This window comes from Suncus etruscus, chromosome 4 (genome assembly GCF_024139225.1).
Source record: "Suncus etruscus isolate mSunEtr1 chromosome 4, mSunEtr1.pri.cur, whole genome shotgun sequence".
Lineage (NCBI taxonomy): Eukaryota > Metazoa > Chordata > Mammalia > Eulipotyphla > Soricidae > Suncus > Suncus etruscus.
The window spans coordinates 79,677,072-79,693,637 of NC_064851.1; the positions used below are offsets into that span (position 1 = coordinate 79,677,072).

The 16,566-nt window shown below is 37.7% G+C and overlaps 1 protein-coding gene across 1 annotated transcript in view; it reads left to right on the forward strand.

Annotated features, from left to right (window-relative positions):
* The window catches only part of FIG4 (FIG4 phosphoinositide 5-phosphatase), a 131,317-nt gene that overhangs the window by 65,346 nt on the left and 49,405 nt on the right, over positions 1 to 16,566 (forward strand). Inside the window, exons 17-19 of the mRNA XM_049771169.1 lie at positions 2,599 to 2,657; positions 10,772 to 10,919; positions 14,180 to 14,263. Of these exons, the coding sequence (XP_049627126.1) occupies positions 2,599 to 2,657; positions 10,772 to 10,919; positions 14,180 to 14,263 (291 nt within the window). The remainder of the gene's footprint in view (positions 1 to 2,598; positions 2,658 to 10,771; positions 10,920 to 14,179; positions 14,264 to 16,566) is intronic.

Consider the following 16,566-nt stretch of genomic DNA (forward strand, 5'->3'; position numbering starts at 1 on the left):
CATATTATTTTTATTATTAGGTATAAGACTGCATTAGCTGTTTCCAGTGTGGCCATCATAATGTTAACTCTTAAGCTTCTTGTCTGTCCATTTGAACTCCTCATGTCTTATCAGTACCATTTTTGTCATTCTTCCTGGAACACTCTTGTCAAGTTCATACATATTTTGCTGGCATCCAAAGCAGGTAGTTAAATATATGTATCCCCTATAGGAATTATTCTCTGTAGTTTATAGCTTCTTTAGATGTTATCACCTGCTCATTGATTAAAACTGATGGCTCCAATAGGGTAGAATGCAGAGGTGTCATGATTGGTAAAAATAGAAACATTAGGGACTGTCGTGATAGCACAGCAGGTAGGGCATTTCCTTGCATGAGGCCGACCTAGTTTGATCCCTGGCATCCCATTTGGTCCACCGGGTCTGCCAGGAGTGATTTATAATTACAGAGACAGGAGTTATGCTCAAGTGCCACCAGGTGTGGCCCCAAAACACAAAATCGAAACCAAAAAAGAAAGAAACAATACTGAAATTAAGTAACACTATTTGTCTGTCTTTCCTATGTGACATATCTACTACAAAGAGTAACATCTGACACAGCAGGTGTTAATATGTTTAAAAAAACTGAATTAATTCTATATCAGAAGCAGGCTTCTCTTTTATTCTTTTTTTTTTCATACTAGACCTTTACGATCCATAATAATCTGAGGATTATCCTTTTTGGCATCATTTAGGATCTTGCCCTAAATACAGACTTTCAGGCTCTATCACTGAATCAGTCTGTCTTTCAGCAAGATCACCAAGCACATACGCATTCCCTTTGGAAAGCACTATTCTGAAACACAAGTTCAACCTCCAACCAAACTTCAAGAGCCTTTGCTGTTAGCCTAGCACTTAAACTTCATCTTCCTGTTGTTCTTTCTGGATTGTGATTTCTTACTTAGGAGAGTTGATAAGTAGAATACACTGTGTTGCCCCTTTCGTTTAGATCTCCTTTTTCTTCATATTAGGATATTTTCAATATTGTAATGTCAGCATTTTATTTTCAATTTTAGTTGATTAAATTATTTTCATAATTTAATTTATTATTTAGTTTAACTCATTAAATTATTTTCATAATTAAAACATTTTAGGGGCTGGAGAGGTAGCATGGAGGTAAAGCGTTTGCCTTGCATGCAGAAGGTCAGTGGTTCGAATCCTGGCATCCCATATGGTCCCCTGAGCCTGCCAGCAGCGATTTCTGACCGTAGAGCCAGGAGTAACCCCTGAGCGCTGCTGGGTGTGACCCAAAAAAACCAAAAAGATTTAAATAAATAAATAAAACATTTGGGCCCGGAGAGATAGTACAGCGGCCTTTGCCTTGCAAGCAGCCAATCCAGGACCAAAGGTGGTTGGTTCGAATCCCAGTGTCCCATAGGGTCCCCCATGCCTGCCAGGAGCTATTTCTGAGCAGACAGCCAGGAGTAACCCCTGAGCACCACCGGGTGTGGCCCAAAAACCAAAAAATAAAATAAAATAAAACATTTTAGAGGGATAGCCACATCTAGCACTGTTCAGGGGTGATTCCTGACTCTGTACTCAGAAATCACTCCTGGCAGTGTTTAGGGAACCTATCAGGTGCTAGGATTGAACCCAGGTTAGCCAAATGTAAAGCAAGAGCCCTACCCACTGTACTATCTTTACCAACTCAACATTTTATTTTATAGAGTCTTTTATTTATTTAAATTCTCTTCAACCCAGATATCCAGGTATGAGTCAAAAAAACAAAAGTACAAAAGTAAAATTCTTTTCAGCATTTTCAGCCTAAGCTTTTTTTTTAAATGAACCTTTGAAAAATTTTCTTTAGAAACATTTTGGATATTCCATCTCAACATGTTCTCCTCCTTTGCTTTTATGTCAATAATTTTTTTCCCTACATATCCATTTCCTCAGAATTTCATTTAGAGTTAATTCAGTTTTTAGGAAGAAAACAATTTAGGGTTCTTTTGGATTCTCTGCTTTGGATCTTCTAGGGAGAATTTAGATACTCAAAATCTCTGGTGGTCCTCCATATGGATTATGAATATTAAGGTCAGAGGTGATAAAATCCCACACTGTTTTCTAAGGGATCTTACCTTTAGGACTGTTCAATTTATGTTTTAATGATTTTTGCTTACTCAATTTAATGACACACACATAGAGCAGAGAAGAAAAAATAGGAAAGGAAAAACACAAATGGCAACCTCATGCAAAAAAAACTGACGATGGGATTTGTTTTAAGTCCTGCTGTTCATCAGGTGGGAGTCCCTGGATAAAAAGGAAACTGAAGCTTGGACTCTGGTGTGGTGCTCTCAGCTTTTTTTTTAACTGAAAGAAAATAACATCAAAAACATCTTGACTCTCAGATGTATTCATGGCATTTTGTAGAAACAAGGAGGGGTTGGAAAGGGAATTAGGCTAATCACATGCTGTGCCCAGAGCTCCACAAGCATGTTTAAAAGAGGAAGAACAATTATCATTGAAGGTGAGGCAGCATCTTAAAACTATATCACATATAACCTGTTTTATATAGTGACCTACAGAAAACCAGCATTTACATATAATTTTAATTTTATTTTACAGTTACACTCACTGGTGGACACCAGAAGTAATAAAATATTTACCACTGCCTTATGATGAAGGTAAGCATAATGTGTTTTCACCTTGCATTTTGTTATACTCTGGAATTGTATGAATTTAAAGCATTATATATTTTTCATATAATTTTTTTAAAATTTTTTAAATGCAATGTTACATTGCTGCTATATTAGACAGAGGATTGTGATATCTTAGTTTTTGTTGTTGTTGTTTTGGTGCCATACCAGCAATGCTCAGGGATTACTTCTGACTCTGCTCAGATATCATTCACAACAAATAAAATCTTTATCTAAGCACTAGTGACGGAAAGTTACAGGAGCAAAGTGTATTTTAGTCACTAAAATTTAATTTTATCAGTAAGAATGTAAAAAGAGGAGCCAGTGAGGTGGCGCTAGAGGTAAGGTGTCTGCCTTGCAAGCGCTAGCCAAGGAAGGACCGCGACCACGGTTTGATCCCCCGGCGTCCCATATGGGTCCCCCAAGCCAGGGGCAATTTCTGAGCGCTTAGCCAGGAGTAACCCTTGAGCATCAAACGGGTATGGCCTAAAAAACAAACAAACAAAAAAACAAGAATGTAAAAAGAGATTTTACATTAAAATTCCCTCTCAGGTGCTGGGAGATAGGTAAAGTGCCTTTCCTGGCAGTGGGATTTATGAATGTGCCCACAGTGCCACCATATGATTAAGATACTTGGCCACTTTGCTGTCTGTCATCCCCAGCAGTCAGTCAGGTGTTAGTGAGCCTGACAGCAAACTAAAGAGAGCTGTACAGGACCAGAGTGAGTTCTGTGGTTTAGGTGTTTGCTTTGCATGCAGCCAACCCTGGGTTTAATTCCATCGTCCCTTGAACATTGTCAGAACAAACTCCAAGAACAGTGCTGGGAGTAGCCTTTTTGTATTACTAGGTATGACCCCCAAACCAAAGATGCTTGCTATAGCGATCAGGCAAGACAAAGATATCAAGGGAATTCAGATAGGAAAGGAAGAAGTCAAGCTCTCATTGTTTGCAGATGACATGATACTCTACTTAGAAAACCCTAAAGACTCACCAAAAAGCTTCTAGAAACAATAGATTCATATAGCAAGGTGGCAGGCTACAAAATCAACCTACAGAAATCAATGGCCTTTTTATACACCAATAATAATAGGGAAGAGATGGAAGTCAGGAAGACAATCCCATTCACAATAGTGCCACACAAACTCAAATATCTTGGAGTCAATTTAACCAAAGACGTGAAGGACCTATACAAAGAAAACTATAAAGCCCTGCTCCAAGAAATAAGAGAGGACACACGGAAATGGAAACACTTACCCTGCTCATGGCTTGGCAGGATTAACATCATTAAAATGGCAATACTCCCCAAAGCATTATACAGATTTAATGCGATCCCCTTAAAAATACCCATGACATTCTTCAAAGAAGTGGATCAAACACTTATGAAGTTCATCTGGAACAATAAACATCCTCGAATAGCTAAAGCACTCCTAGGGAAAAGGAAAATGGGAGGCATTACTTTCCCCAACTTTAAACTGTACTACAAAGCAATAGTTATTAAAACAGCATGGTATTGGAATAAAGACAGACCCTCAGATCAGTGGAATAGGCTTGAGTTCTCAGAGAACATTCCCCAGGCATACAATTACCTAATTCTTGACAAAGGAGCAAGAAATCCTAAGTGGAGCAGGGAAAATCTCTTCAACAAGTGGTGCTGGCAGAACTGGTTAGCCACTTGCAAAAAAGCGAACATAGACCCCCAGTTAACATCATGTACGAAGGTAAAATCCAAATGGATTAAAGACCTTGATATCAGACCAGATACCATAAGGTATATAGAACAACACGTCGGTAAAACACTCCATGACATTGAGACTAAAGGTATCTTCAAGGAGGAAACTGCACTTTCCAAACAAGTGGAAGCAGAGATTAACAGATGGGAATACATTAAACTGAGAAGCTTCTGCACCTCAAAAGAAATAGTGCCCAGGATACAAGAGTCACCACTGAGTGGGAGAAACTATTCACCCAACATTCTTCAGAGAAGGGGCTAATATCCAAAATATACAGGGCACTGACAGAACTTTACAAAAAAAAAACAACTAATCCCATCAAAAAATGGGGAGAAGAAATGAACAGACACTTTGATAAAAAAGAAATACAAATGGCCAAAAGACACATGAAAAAATGCTCCACATCACTAATCATCAGAGAGATGTAAATCAAAACAATGATGAGATACCACCTAACACCGCAGAGATTGGCACACATCACGGGGATGTGGAGAGAAAGGAACTCTTATCCACTGCTGGTGGGAATGCTGTCTAGTACAGCCTCTATGGAAAGCGATATGGAAGTTCCTTCAAAATCTGGAAATTGAGCTCCCATTCGACCCACCTATTCCACCCCTAGGGATATACCCTAGGAACACAAGAATACAATACAAAAACCCCTTCCTCACACCTATATTTATTGCACACTATTCACAATAGCCAGGCTCTGGAAACAACCAAGATGCCCTTCAACAGACGAATGGCTAAAGAAACTGTGGTACATATACACAATGGAATATTATGCAGCCGTCAGGAGAGATGAAGTCATGAAACTTTCCTATACATGGATGTACATGGAATCTATCATGCTCAGTGAAATAAGTCAGAGGGAGAGAGAGAGAGACGCAGAATAGTCTCACTCATCTATGGGTTTTAAGAAAAATAAAAGTCATTTTTGTAACAATCCTCAGAGACAATTAGAGGAGAGCTGGAACACCAGCTCACTCCATGAAGCTCACCACAAAGAGTGGTGAGCACAGTTATAGAAATAACTACACTGAGAACTACCATAATCAAGTGAATGAATGAGGGAACTGGAAAGCCTGTCTGGAATACAGGTGGGGGTGGGGTGGGATGGAGGGAGATTTGGGACTTTGGTGGCGGGAATGTTGCACTGGTGAAGAGGGGTGTTCTTTATATGATTGAAACCTTATCACAATCATTTATGTAATCAAGATATTCAAATAAAGAGAAAAAAAAAGAAAAAAAAAAAAAGAAGCACAATGACTCCTGACCAGTACTACAGCCAGAATGTGTGTGCACTATAGTTTGGTGAGGTATGAGCTCAGCCCAATGTGTGAGCCCCAAGAAATACCATTATGAAATATTTGAGCACCACAACCGAGCATGGGCATTACAGCATCGACAGAGAATGGAAATAGAAATTTAAAATTCCTCTCCAGTGTGCACTATATTGAAATGATGTTTTTAAGTTTCAGCTATCCAATTTTATCTGTTTGTGTTTTGATGTGGGGCCCAACCTGGCAGCATTCAGTGCTTAATCCTGGCTTTGTATTCAGAGATCACTCCTGTCTGATTTTAAGGGATGGTATATGGTGCCTTATAGAACAAGATGCCTCAACTCCTTTATTTTTTATATATTTTATATATTTTAATATTTATATTATATATTATATAATATATTATATATATTATGTCATGTATAATACATTATATTTATATTATATTATATTTTTATATATCTTTTCTTTTTTTTCTCTTTATTTTCTATATCTTTATTTAAGGAACATTATTACAAACATGTTTGTTGTTGGGTTTCATTATAGAAAAGAACACCCCCCCTTTACCACCACCAATGACCCCCATTACTCACCTCCACCAACCCCTCACTGTATTTGAGACAGGCATTCTATTTCTCTCACTCATTACCATTGTCATGATAGTTGTTAGTATAGTTATTTCTCTAACTATACATACCACTCTTTGTGGCAAGCTTCATATCATGGGCTGGTATTTCCAGCCCTCATCTCTATTGTCTCTGGGTATTATTACAATAATGTCTTTTATTTTCTTAAATTCCATAGATGAGTGAAACTATTCTGTGTCTGTCTCTCACTCTGCATAATAGTTTCCATGTCCATACATGGATAGGAAAATTTCATGACTTTATTTTTCCTGATGGATGCATAGTATTCCATTGTGTATCTGTACCACAGTTTCTTTAGCCACTCATCTGTTGTCAGGCATCTGGGTTGTTTGCAGATTCTTGCTATTTTAAATAGAGCTGCAATGAATATAGGTGTGCAGAAGGAATTTTTTGTGTTTTTATATTTCTAGGGTATATCCCTATGAGTAGTATAGCTGTATCATATGGGAGCTCAATCTTCAGTTTTTTTAGGAATCTCCATAATATTTTCCATAAAGGCTGGACTAGACAGCATTCCCATCAGCAGTGAATGAGAGTTCCTTTCTCCCCACATCCCCACCAGCACTGATTGTTCTTGTTCTTTGTAATGTGTGCCAATCTCTGTGGAATGATATGATACCTCAATGTTGTTTTGATTTGCATCTCCCTGATGATTAACGACTTGGAGCATTATTTTTTAGGTTTTTTGCCATTCTTTGAGGAAGTGTCTGTTCATTTCTTTTCCTCCTTATTTTGATGGGACTAGATTTTTTTTTGTTAAGTTCTGTCAGTACCTTGTATATCTTAGATATTACCTACCCCCTTATCTGATGTGTATTGGGTGAATAGTCCCTCCCATTATGAGGGTAGCCTTTGTATCCTAGTCACTATTCCTTTGAAGTGAGGAGGCTTCTCAGCTTAATATAGTCCCATTTATTTATCTCTGCTTCCACTTGATGGAAAGTGAAATTTCCTCCTTAAAGATGCCTTTAGTCTCAGTGTCAAGGAGTGTTTTACTTACATATTGTTCTATATACCTTATGGTTTTGGATCTGATATAAAAGTCTTAATGCATTTGGATTTGACCTTTGTGCATGGTGTTATATGGAAGTCCAAGTTCCCTTTTTTGCATATGGCTGACCAGTTGTCCCAGCACCACTTGTTAAAGAGGCTCTGCTTATTTTATTTTGCACTTATTGCTGCTTTATCAAAAGTTACTTGATTATATATCTGGATAACACTCTCTGAATACTTGAGTCTATCCCATTGATCTGAGGGTCAACCTTTATTCCAATACCATGATGTTTTAATGACTATTGCTTTATAGTGCAATTTAAAGTTGGGGAAAGTGATGCTCCCATCTTCTGTTTCCTAAGGGTTGCTTTAGCTATTTGAGGGTTTATTGTTCCAAATGAATTTCAGAAGTGTTTGATTCATTACTTTCAAGAATGTCATGGGTATCCTTAGAAAATTGCATTAAATCTGTATGATGCTTTGGGAAGTATTGCCATTTTAATGATGTTAATCCTTCCAATTCATGAGCAGGGTATGTGTCTCCATTTCCTTGTGTCCTTTTTTATTTCTTGAAGCAAAATTTTGTAGTTGTCTTTGTACAGGTCCTTCACCTCTTTAGTTAAGTTGACTCCAAGGTATTTAATATGTGTGGCACTAATTTGAATGGGATTGTTTTTTTTGTTTTTTGTTTTTTGGGTCACACCCAGCAGTGCTCAGGGGTTACTCCTGGCTTTACTCTCAGAAATCACTCCTGGCATGCTCGGGGTACCATATGGGGTGCTGGGGTTTGAATCAATGTCCTTTTGCGTCTAAGGCAAACACCCTACTACTGTGCTATCTCTCAGGCCCCTAAATAGGATTGTTTTTTTGGTTTTTTGGTTTTTAAATAATTTTTATTTTGACCAAAGTGGATTACAGATCTTTCACAGTAATATTTAGGTACATAGTGACATTGAATCAGGGGCATTCCTACCTCCAGTGTTGTCCTCCCTTCACCTTTGTTCCCAGCATGCATCCCATATCTCCCTCCTTTGTTCCATTTTGCCATTCTGTGTCTCTTATCTGGTGCATTTAGTCCATTTATGTGAGAGAGATAATTGTCATGGGATTTAGTGTCATCTTTATGTAGGACTTTGGTGTGTCTGTTAGTCTTTCTCATCTAAAAGTAGACTTTAAGTTTTTCTTTCAAGGCTGGTTTTGAATCTGTAAAGTTTCTGATCTGTTGTTATCCATAAAGCTATTTATACTTCCTTCAAACCTGAACATGAGTCTGGCTAGGTACAGTATTCTAGGCAAAGCATTTATTTAATTGAGTTGTCACTATCTCCTACTAATGCTTTTTGGACTTGAGGGTTTCTTGTGACAGGTCTGCTGTAAATCTTAAGTATGCTCCTTTGAATGTAATTTCCCTTTTCGATCTTGCTGCTTTCAATATCCTATCCCTTTCAGAGGGATTTGTCATTGTGATGTGTTTTGTGGTGCTTTTCTTTTAGGTTTCTTTTATCTGGTATTCTTCCGGCATGAAGGATTTGGTTACATGCAGACTTTAGCTTCAGCTTTAGCTTCTGGAAGTTTCTCTGCAATGATGTCCTTGACTCTTGATTCTTGGGGATTTTCTTCCTTGGTCTCTGGGACTCCAATGATCCTTATGTTGTTTCTGTTGAGTTTATCAAACACTTCAATTTTTGTATTTTCTTTTTTGAGCATCCGTTTGATGCTCAGGGGTTACTCCTGGCTAAGCGCACAGAAATTGCCCCTGGCTTGGGGGGACCATATGGGATGCCGGCAGATCGAACTGTGGTCCTTTCCTTGGTTAACGCTTGCAAAGCAGACACCATACCTCTAGCACCACCTCGCCAGCCCCGAAATTTGATGTATTTTCATTACTTTATTTTTTCCATTGTTTGGTCGTTTGCTTTATGGCTCATTTACAATCATCTTCTGTTGGATGGAGTTGTTATGCATTTCATTATTCATCTCACTGATTCAGTCTTCAGCTGCTATTATTCTGTTGGAGTTACTTTCCAGTGACGTTTTTATTTTGCCTAATAAGTTTTTTAGTCTTGTTATTTCAGCTTATAGTTTTTTATTTATATTTTTCTATCTTCTTGACTCATATTTGTAGTTTGTTCAGCTCGATCCATGCTTTCTTTGAGTTCTATTATAGAACTACGGAGTCAAGAGTCGAGGAGTCGAAATTGGAGGAAACTTTGGGTACCTGAAGTTGGAGTTGGAGTCGGAAGTATAAAAAAACTGAGGAGTCAGAGTTGGAGTTGGAGCACATATTTACTGACTCCACAGCCCTGTTGTCTACTGACTCCACAGTCCATCCTCCATATTTCTTCTCTAAACTCCTTTTCTGAGAGGCTAAATAAGTGGTTGGCAGTTTTTGGATCTTCAGAGTTGCCATCATTCTCTATGCATGATGTTGGCCTAAGTTGTTTCCCTTTTGTCATGCTTGTAATCTGTTTTTTTTTCTTCATGTTGTGCTGGGGTTTATTGACTAGATGTGCATTGCAGTGAAGCAGAATGACTGCATTCCTCTGACCCTGCCCTTTGTGGGTAGGGACAGCTCACCTATGATGACTTGTCTTCAGGGAATGATTTGGGTGGGGCGGTTCAAGGCCAGCACACAGCAGAGCAGAGGCAGTTCACAGGCTCCTTTCTTTGTGGGCAGGGTGCAGTTTACCTATGATAACATGACCTCAGGGAATGTTCTGGGTGAGGTGGTTCAGTACCAACCAGCACACAGCAGAGCAGAGGCAGTTCACAATGTCTCTCGAATACCAAATCACATGACAAGAATGAATTGTACTATCTCTTTTGCTCCTGTATCACCTTGTATTTTAGTTTGGTTCCAACTCCATTATTGATCTTGCTGGCATTGAACCACCCAATGTTTTACTTTGGAAAAGGGTGCTTAATGAGATCTATTGCTAGTCTGAACTCCATCAGGTGAGAGCTGGCTGTGGTTAACTATCCCTTTGGAAGATTGCAAATGATTGTTAGTATAGTAAGTGATGAATTCAACTTAGGAAAGTATTTGTAACCTTGAAGTTCAATTTGTTAAGAAGGTCTGCTTGTTCAGGGAAAAAAGGAATGACTTTATTTGTTTAATTAATGGAATCTGAAATAAAAAGGAAATTTAGTCACATGGCCGGGTGTTGTTTTTTTTTTTAATCAAAGATGCATAGTATTTATTTTAGAGCAAGAGAGTAAAGAAAACAGTAAAGTGCTAATGTGACCCATGCAGCTACCCCCAACTTTTCAAAGACACCCCAGTTTCCTTTGAGCTTGTCACCATTGTGTGTCCATATCTTTTCTAAGTATGCAGCTTCCCAGAGTAAGGTATGAACCATGCCACTGTGCTCTCTGTGAAGTGTTGAAAAGATGCAGCTGTTTGCTAAATTTTCTTGAAGGATTGAAAGTATAACATGCATTCTCTCTCGTAGTTATCTGTGCTGCAAACTTAAAGAGATTGGTGGTGAAGAAATTCCATAAATATGAAGAAGAGATTGATATCCACAATGAGTTCTTTAGACCGTATGAATTGAGTTGTTTTGATGACACTTTTTGCTTGGCCATGACGAGTTCTGCACGGTATGCTACTAAGTACAGTAAACTCTAGTTTTGATTGTTCGTTTATGAATATGTCGCTTGACCAAAAATTGGTTCTGCAAACCTGTTCACATTGGGTTAATATATATACTTATATACATATACTTATATTTATGTACTTACCCTTCGCTGGGGTGCCCCTTGGCTAGGGAGCTCAAGACTGCAGGAGGAAGCTTCCTCTGTTGTCAGAGGACTAAAGTTAACCTCTCACTCTGAGAAGTTGAAATTTTCCTGCCACTGATGATAATTTGTCACTTGGAATAAATTCCGTCTTTGAAACAGAACATAGGCATTGAGATACAACATAAAGAAGTAGAAAACAATAGTAACATAACATAAAGAAGTAGAAAACAAGAGTGACATAACAACATAAAGAAGTAGAAAACAAGTGTGACATAGTCTTGAATCCTAGAAAAGCTGTGATGTGACTCCTAGGCCAGTCACAGCTTACATTTGTGACTTTTGGACAGTGATCTCACTTCTTTGAGTTTCCCCATTTTATGAGCTGAGGATATGTGTCCCTCTCCTTCAACATCACACCCGAGTGCCTATTGGAACACCTGATACAGGTGGGCACTAGCCATCTGTGGCTGTCATGATGTTGCCTTGGATTAAGGCAAAATGCATTTCATTCCTCTTCTCTGCAATAGCGCTTTAGATATTTGAGAAAGCTGCCTTCATCTTTCTGAATCTCTTATCACAACTCATATTAAAAAGATGTTTACAGATTCTCTCCTTTCTGATTTGTCACCTTTGACCTTACTTCTTTTTTCTGTCTCTTGAATTTGGAAGTGCTTTTTTAGAAAAATGATATGACTGGACTAAGAAAATTAGGCAAAGAATATCATTTTCGAATTTTTTTTTTTGCTTTGGGGTCCACATCCTACTCTGCTTAAGGCTTACTTATGATTCTGTGCTCAGGGATCCTTCCTGACACTTCTTGGGGGGGGGTGTGTGACTACATGTAAGGCAAGTGCTTTAATTTATGTTATTATGTTTTCTAATACAGTGAACATTTTGGTAGCTTATACGTTCTTCATATGTGAAATATATGTTTCCAAACTTAAAGTGTCCATGAGGAAACTTTCTGTGTACCCTCCCACCCCACCCCCACCCAGTCTTCATTTGCATCTGTTTCAGATACAGTAATAGTTTAGAACTTTTAACTTGATTTCAGCTAGATTTGTAGTGGTTTTAACTGTAAAGTTATAATCATTCCAAGAAATTTTTAACTCTGGGGCTAGAACGATAGCATGCAGCCGATCCTGGATGGATCTTGGTTCGATCCCCGGCATCCCAGATGGTCCCCCAAATCAGGAGCAATTTCTGAGTGCATAGCCAGGAGAAACCCCCAAGAATCACTGGGTATGGCCAAAAAAAAAAAAAAAAGAAAGAAAGAAAAGAAAATTTTAACTGAACAAATAAATAATGTTATACATATAAATTTATAACATATGTATATGATGTATCTTGTCTTTATCTGTAAAAAGTAACTATGGTCTATGAAATAGTTTCTATAAGCACTAGATTAGCATAGACCCATTACTTCTGGACCAAAATACCTGCAGTCTCTGGAAACAGCATAGATATGCACATATATACATATATAAAGCCTTCTTTATATCTCTTCTATGAATGATACTTTACATAATATAAATGGTTGATTCATTAACATTGAATTTACTGTCCACAACACTGCCATGCATGTCTGAAGGAGGTCTAATAGGCATATTTTCTCTATAATATATATGGCATTGCCTATCTTAGATGCCTAGACAGTTTTAGCCCTGTCTAGTGGGATGACTCCAAAGATATGAAAAACCTGATACTGTGTATCCTGTGAAAAGCATACTTATATGTATCCCCATACAGTATGGAGATAAAGTATATATAAAGATATAGTATATATAAGATACAGCTGAGGTCACTATGTTCAGCTGGGAACGTAAACATTAAGTTTCTCTAATTCCTCTGTTGTTGGTTTTTTAACCCCTTCAGGCATGTACATGTCTATAAATAATCCTAAAAAAATCTGGGTTAATTTAGGGATAAATATTGTTACTTATTATACTTATTTATTTGTAATAAATTATAGTAAGTAAGAATGTGCATTTAGGGCCAGAGCAATAGCACAGTGGTTAGGGCAGTTATTTTGCTTGTGGCCAAGCCAGGTTTAATCCCCAGTATCCCTTATGGTCACCCAAACCTGCCAGGAATGATTTCTTTTTTTGTTTGTTTTTGTTTTGTTTTCTGGGCCACACCTGTTTGATGCTCAGGGGTACTCCTGGCTAAGCACTCAGAAATTGCCCCTGGCTTGGGGGGCCCATATATGGGGACACCGGGGGATCCAACCGGGGTCGTGGTCCTTCCTTGGCTAGTGCTTGCAAGGTAGACACCTTACCTCTAGCGCCACCTCTCCGGCCCCAGGAGTGATTTCTAAACGCAGAGCCAGGAGTAACCCCTGAGCACCACCAGTGTGGCCCAAAAATAAACAAACAAACAAAAAAGAATTTGCATAATTAGGTTCAATACTACTTTTTTTTCTGTCAAAATAAAATATTGAATCACACATTTGGAGTAATCACACATTTGGAGTAGTCTCCTTGCTAGAATGAAAGTCTTAACGTAAGTCTTTCAAACTGTTCCCCATTTTGGCCTTCATTAAGGAATCTGTTAGAGCTTTAGCAATAACAGTAAGAGTGACTTTTTTATAGTGAGGATATTATATTAATTTGTCTCAGTAAGTGGTAAAAGTTTGTATTTGAAGTATTCCAACCATGTTTTAAGTAATTACCCAGGCAAATGAGGTCTCAGGCCACTGTGTTTTTGTCATTATCTGTACCTTCCTAGATGGGACAGTATAATAAACACATTGCCTATAAAACTACATGGCTTACTGATTTGGTACTGATTTTATGAGTTTTTCATTTTAACCTGAAAACCACTAAGGATACCTAATAAAGAGTATAAGCCTTAGCAGTGATAGTAGCTATCAGTGTATACAAGTAAATAAAATCTAAATTCAAAAATTTGGAGTCTCACAATCACGAAGAACATTCACAGAGAAGACTGGTAACATTATGTGAGTTTGTGCAGTTGGATGACGCAGAGCATATATTCCTTTAGCATTATATATGGCACTTAGGGCAAGGAAGGACAAGTATAAGAATGTGAAATGGAGGTAAGTCAGTATCATCTTGATCAATCATGATTCAAGTAAAATTTTTCTTTCTCTTCTTCAGTGACTTTATGCCTAAGACCATTGGCATTGATCCAAGCCCATTTACTGTGCGGAAACCAGATGAAACTGGAAAATCAGTATTGGGGTAAGATTTGCATTTAGAGGGAAACTTTAAAGAGTCATGCAAAATAATATAGTCTTGGAATATGATTTTCACCAAAAACTAATAACTTCAAGTCACAAGGTTTGGAGCACAATCCATTTATATCACCTCTCTACAGGTAGTTTGACTATACAGCACCGGCATCAGTAAAATTGGCAACATTGAACATGGAATTTATGGGAACTTCAGCTATATGCTCTAATTTGTTATTTTTAATGAGGAACATTACAGATAGCAAAAAGGCAAGATGGAGACACTATGTCTTGTGTCCTGTAATAAATCACGTGCTCTCTTTCCCATAGCACAAAGACTTAGATGAAAATTTATGGTATTTATTTTTGTATTGTTATTTATGTATTTGTCTTTTGTTTTATGTATTTGTTTTGTTATTTATATATTTGTTTTTGTTTCTGATGAAACATTAACACTATTAGCTCAGAGAATTTATCAATTTATTGAGTATTAGTTTTACATTGTTTGGGGAAGACAATACATCCAATAGTATGAAGAAGCTAAATCAAGATAAGAAACCCTGGACAGACTGTAAGTATACAATCCAAATTTTATGGGGTGGGAAAGTTGATACAGGGATAAGGTACATGCTTTGCATTCAGCTGATCCCTGTTGATCCCAGACCAGGTAATTAGGTAACTTGAGAAAAAAATTGAGGAATATCCCCTGGCAATGCCAGGTGTTCTTTCATGCACAAATTCAGTTCTATATATGGGTTCCTAAGTGGATTCTAACTACATACTATTTATACAGTGGGATAATTCTTTTTTCCAATAACTGAAGGTTAAGCTCTGGGTCAAATACTTATATATATATATATATATATTTTTTTTTTGCTTTTGGGCCACACCTGGTGGCACTCAGGGGTTACTCCTAACTCTGCACTCAGAAATAGCTCCTGGCAGGCTCAGGGGACCATTTGGAATGCTGGGGATTGAATCTGGGTCCATCCCTGATTGTCTGCATGCAAGGCAAATTTACTACTGCAGTGCTATTACTCTGGCCCCCAGATTAAATTCTAAATCTAGAATTCTAAATTCTAAATTTAAAATCAAAGGAATTCCTGGGACAGGTATATCAAGGACAAGCCATATTAGTATATAGTATAGAAATGCTACTGACTTTCCATTCTAATTGAAGGAAGTCAGAAACTAATTTATTTTCTATAAAATCTAATCTATGGTTAAAAGTTGATTTCATATTTTCCCTAGAGCTTTTCAGAATATTATTGTAATTCTCTTATGTACAATTTTAAAAATTAAGAGTAATGGGGCTAGAGAGATAGCATGGAGGTAAGGCGTTTGCCTTTCATGCAGAAGGTCATTGGTTCAAATCCTGGCATCCCATATGGTTCCCTGTGCCTGCCAGGAGCAATTTCTGAGCGTGGAGCCAGGAGTAACCCCAAAGCACTGCCAGGTGTGACCCAAAAACCAAAAAAAAATTAAGAGTAAATATTAACATTTTTTATAAAAGCAAAAAATTTTACTAGAAAATAGAAAATATTATCTGAATTCATAAGTATTCTTAATTACTCTTGAATTTAGTACCCACTAAATTTCTAAGTGTGGAATTTTTATCCCCCTCTTCTCCTCTTCTCATTTATTATATACTACTACTAAAAGTGAAATTTATATATATATATATTTACTAAATACAATAAATTTTAGTTTATGATTCATAGTGGCTTGTTCCTTTGATGTAGATAAGCAGTTTAGATTGCAATTGATAAAACTCATAGGAGAAAGGGAAATGTACATAGATCTGGTTTTTGATCTATTCTTTTTTTGGAGGTTGGGTCATACCTGATTCTCAGGGCTTACTTCAGACTCTGCACTTAGGATTATTCCTGGTGGGCTTGGGACCATACTGGATACCAGGTATACACAGGTCAAATTGCATGCAAGGCATCTGCCTTACCTGTTCTGTCAGTGCTTTGACCCCTTTTGAGCTAGTCTTTTTTTTTTTTTTTTTGGTTTTTGGGCCACATGCTCAGGGGTTACTCCTGCCTATGTACTCAAAACTCACTCCTGGCTCAAGGGACCATATGGGACACCGGGGATTGAACCCAGATCTGTCCTGTGTCAGCCGAGTGCAAGGCAAATGCCTTACTACTGTGCTATCGCTCCGGCCCCCTTTTGAGCTAGTCTTAAAGCTTCTAAAAGTTAGAAGTAATATTACTAATACTTTAAACATGTCTTATTAATACATTACATATTTTGAAAAAAGTGATTTCAGCCTGATAACATTTTGAAAAGATTTTGCTGCATCTTTGT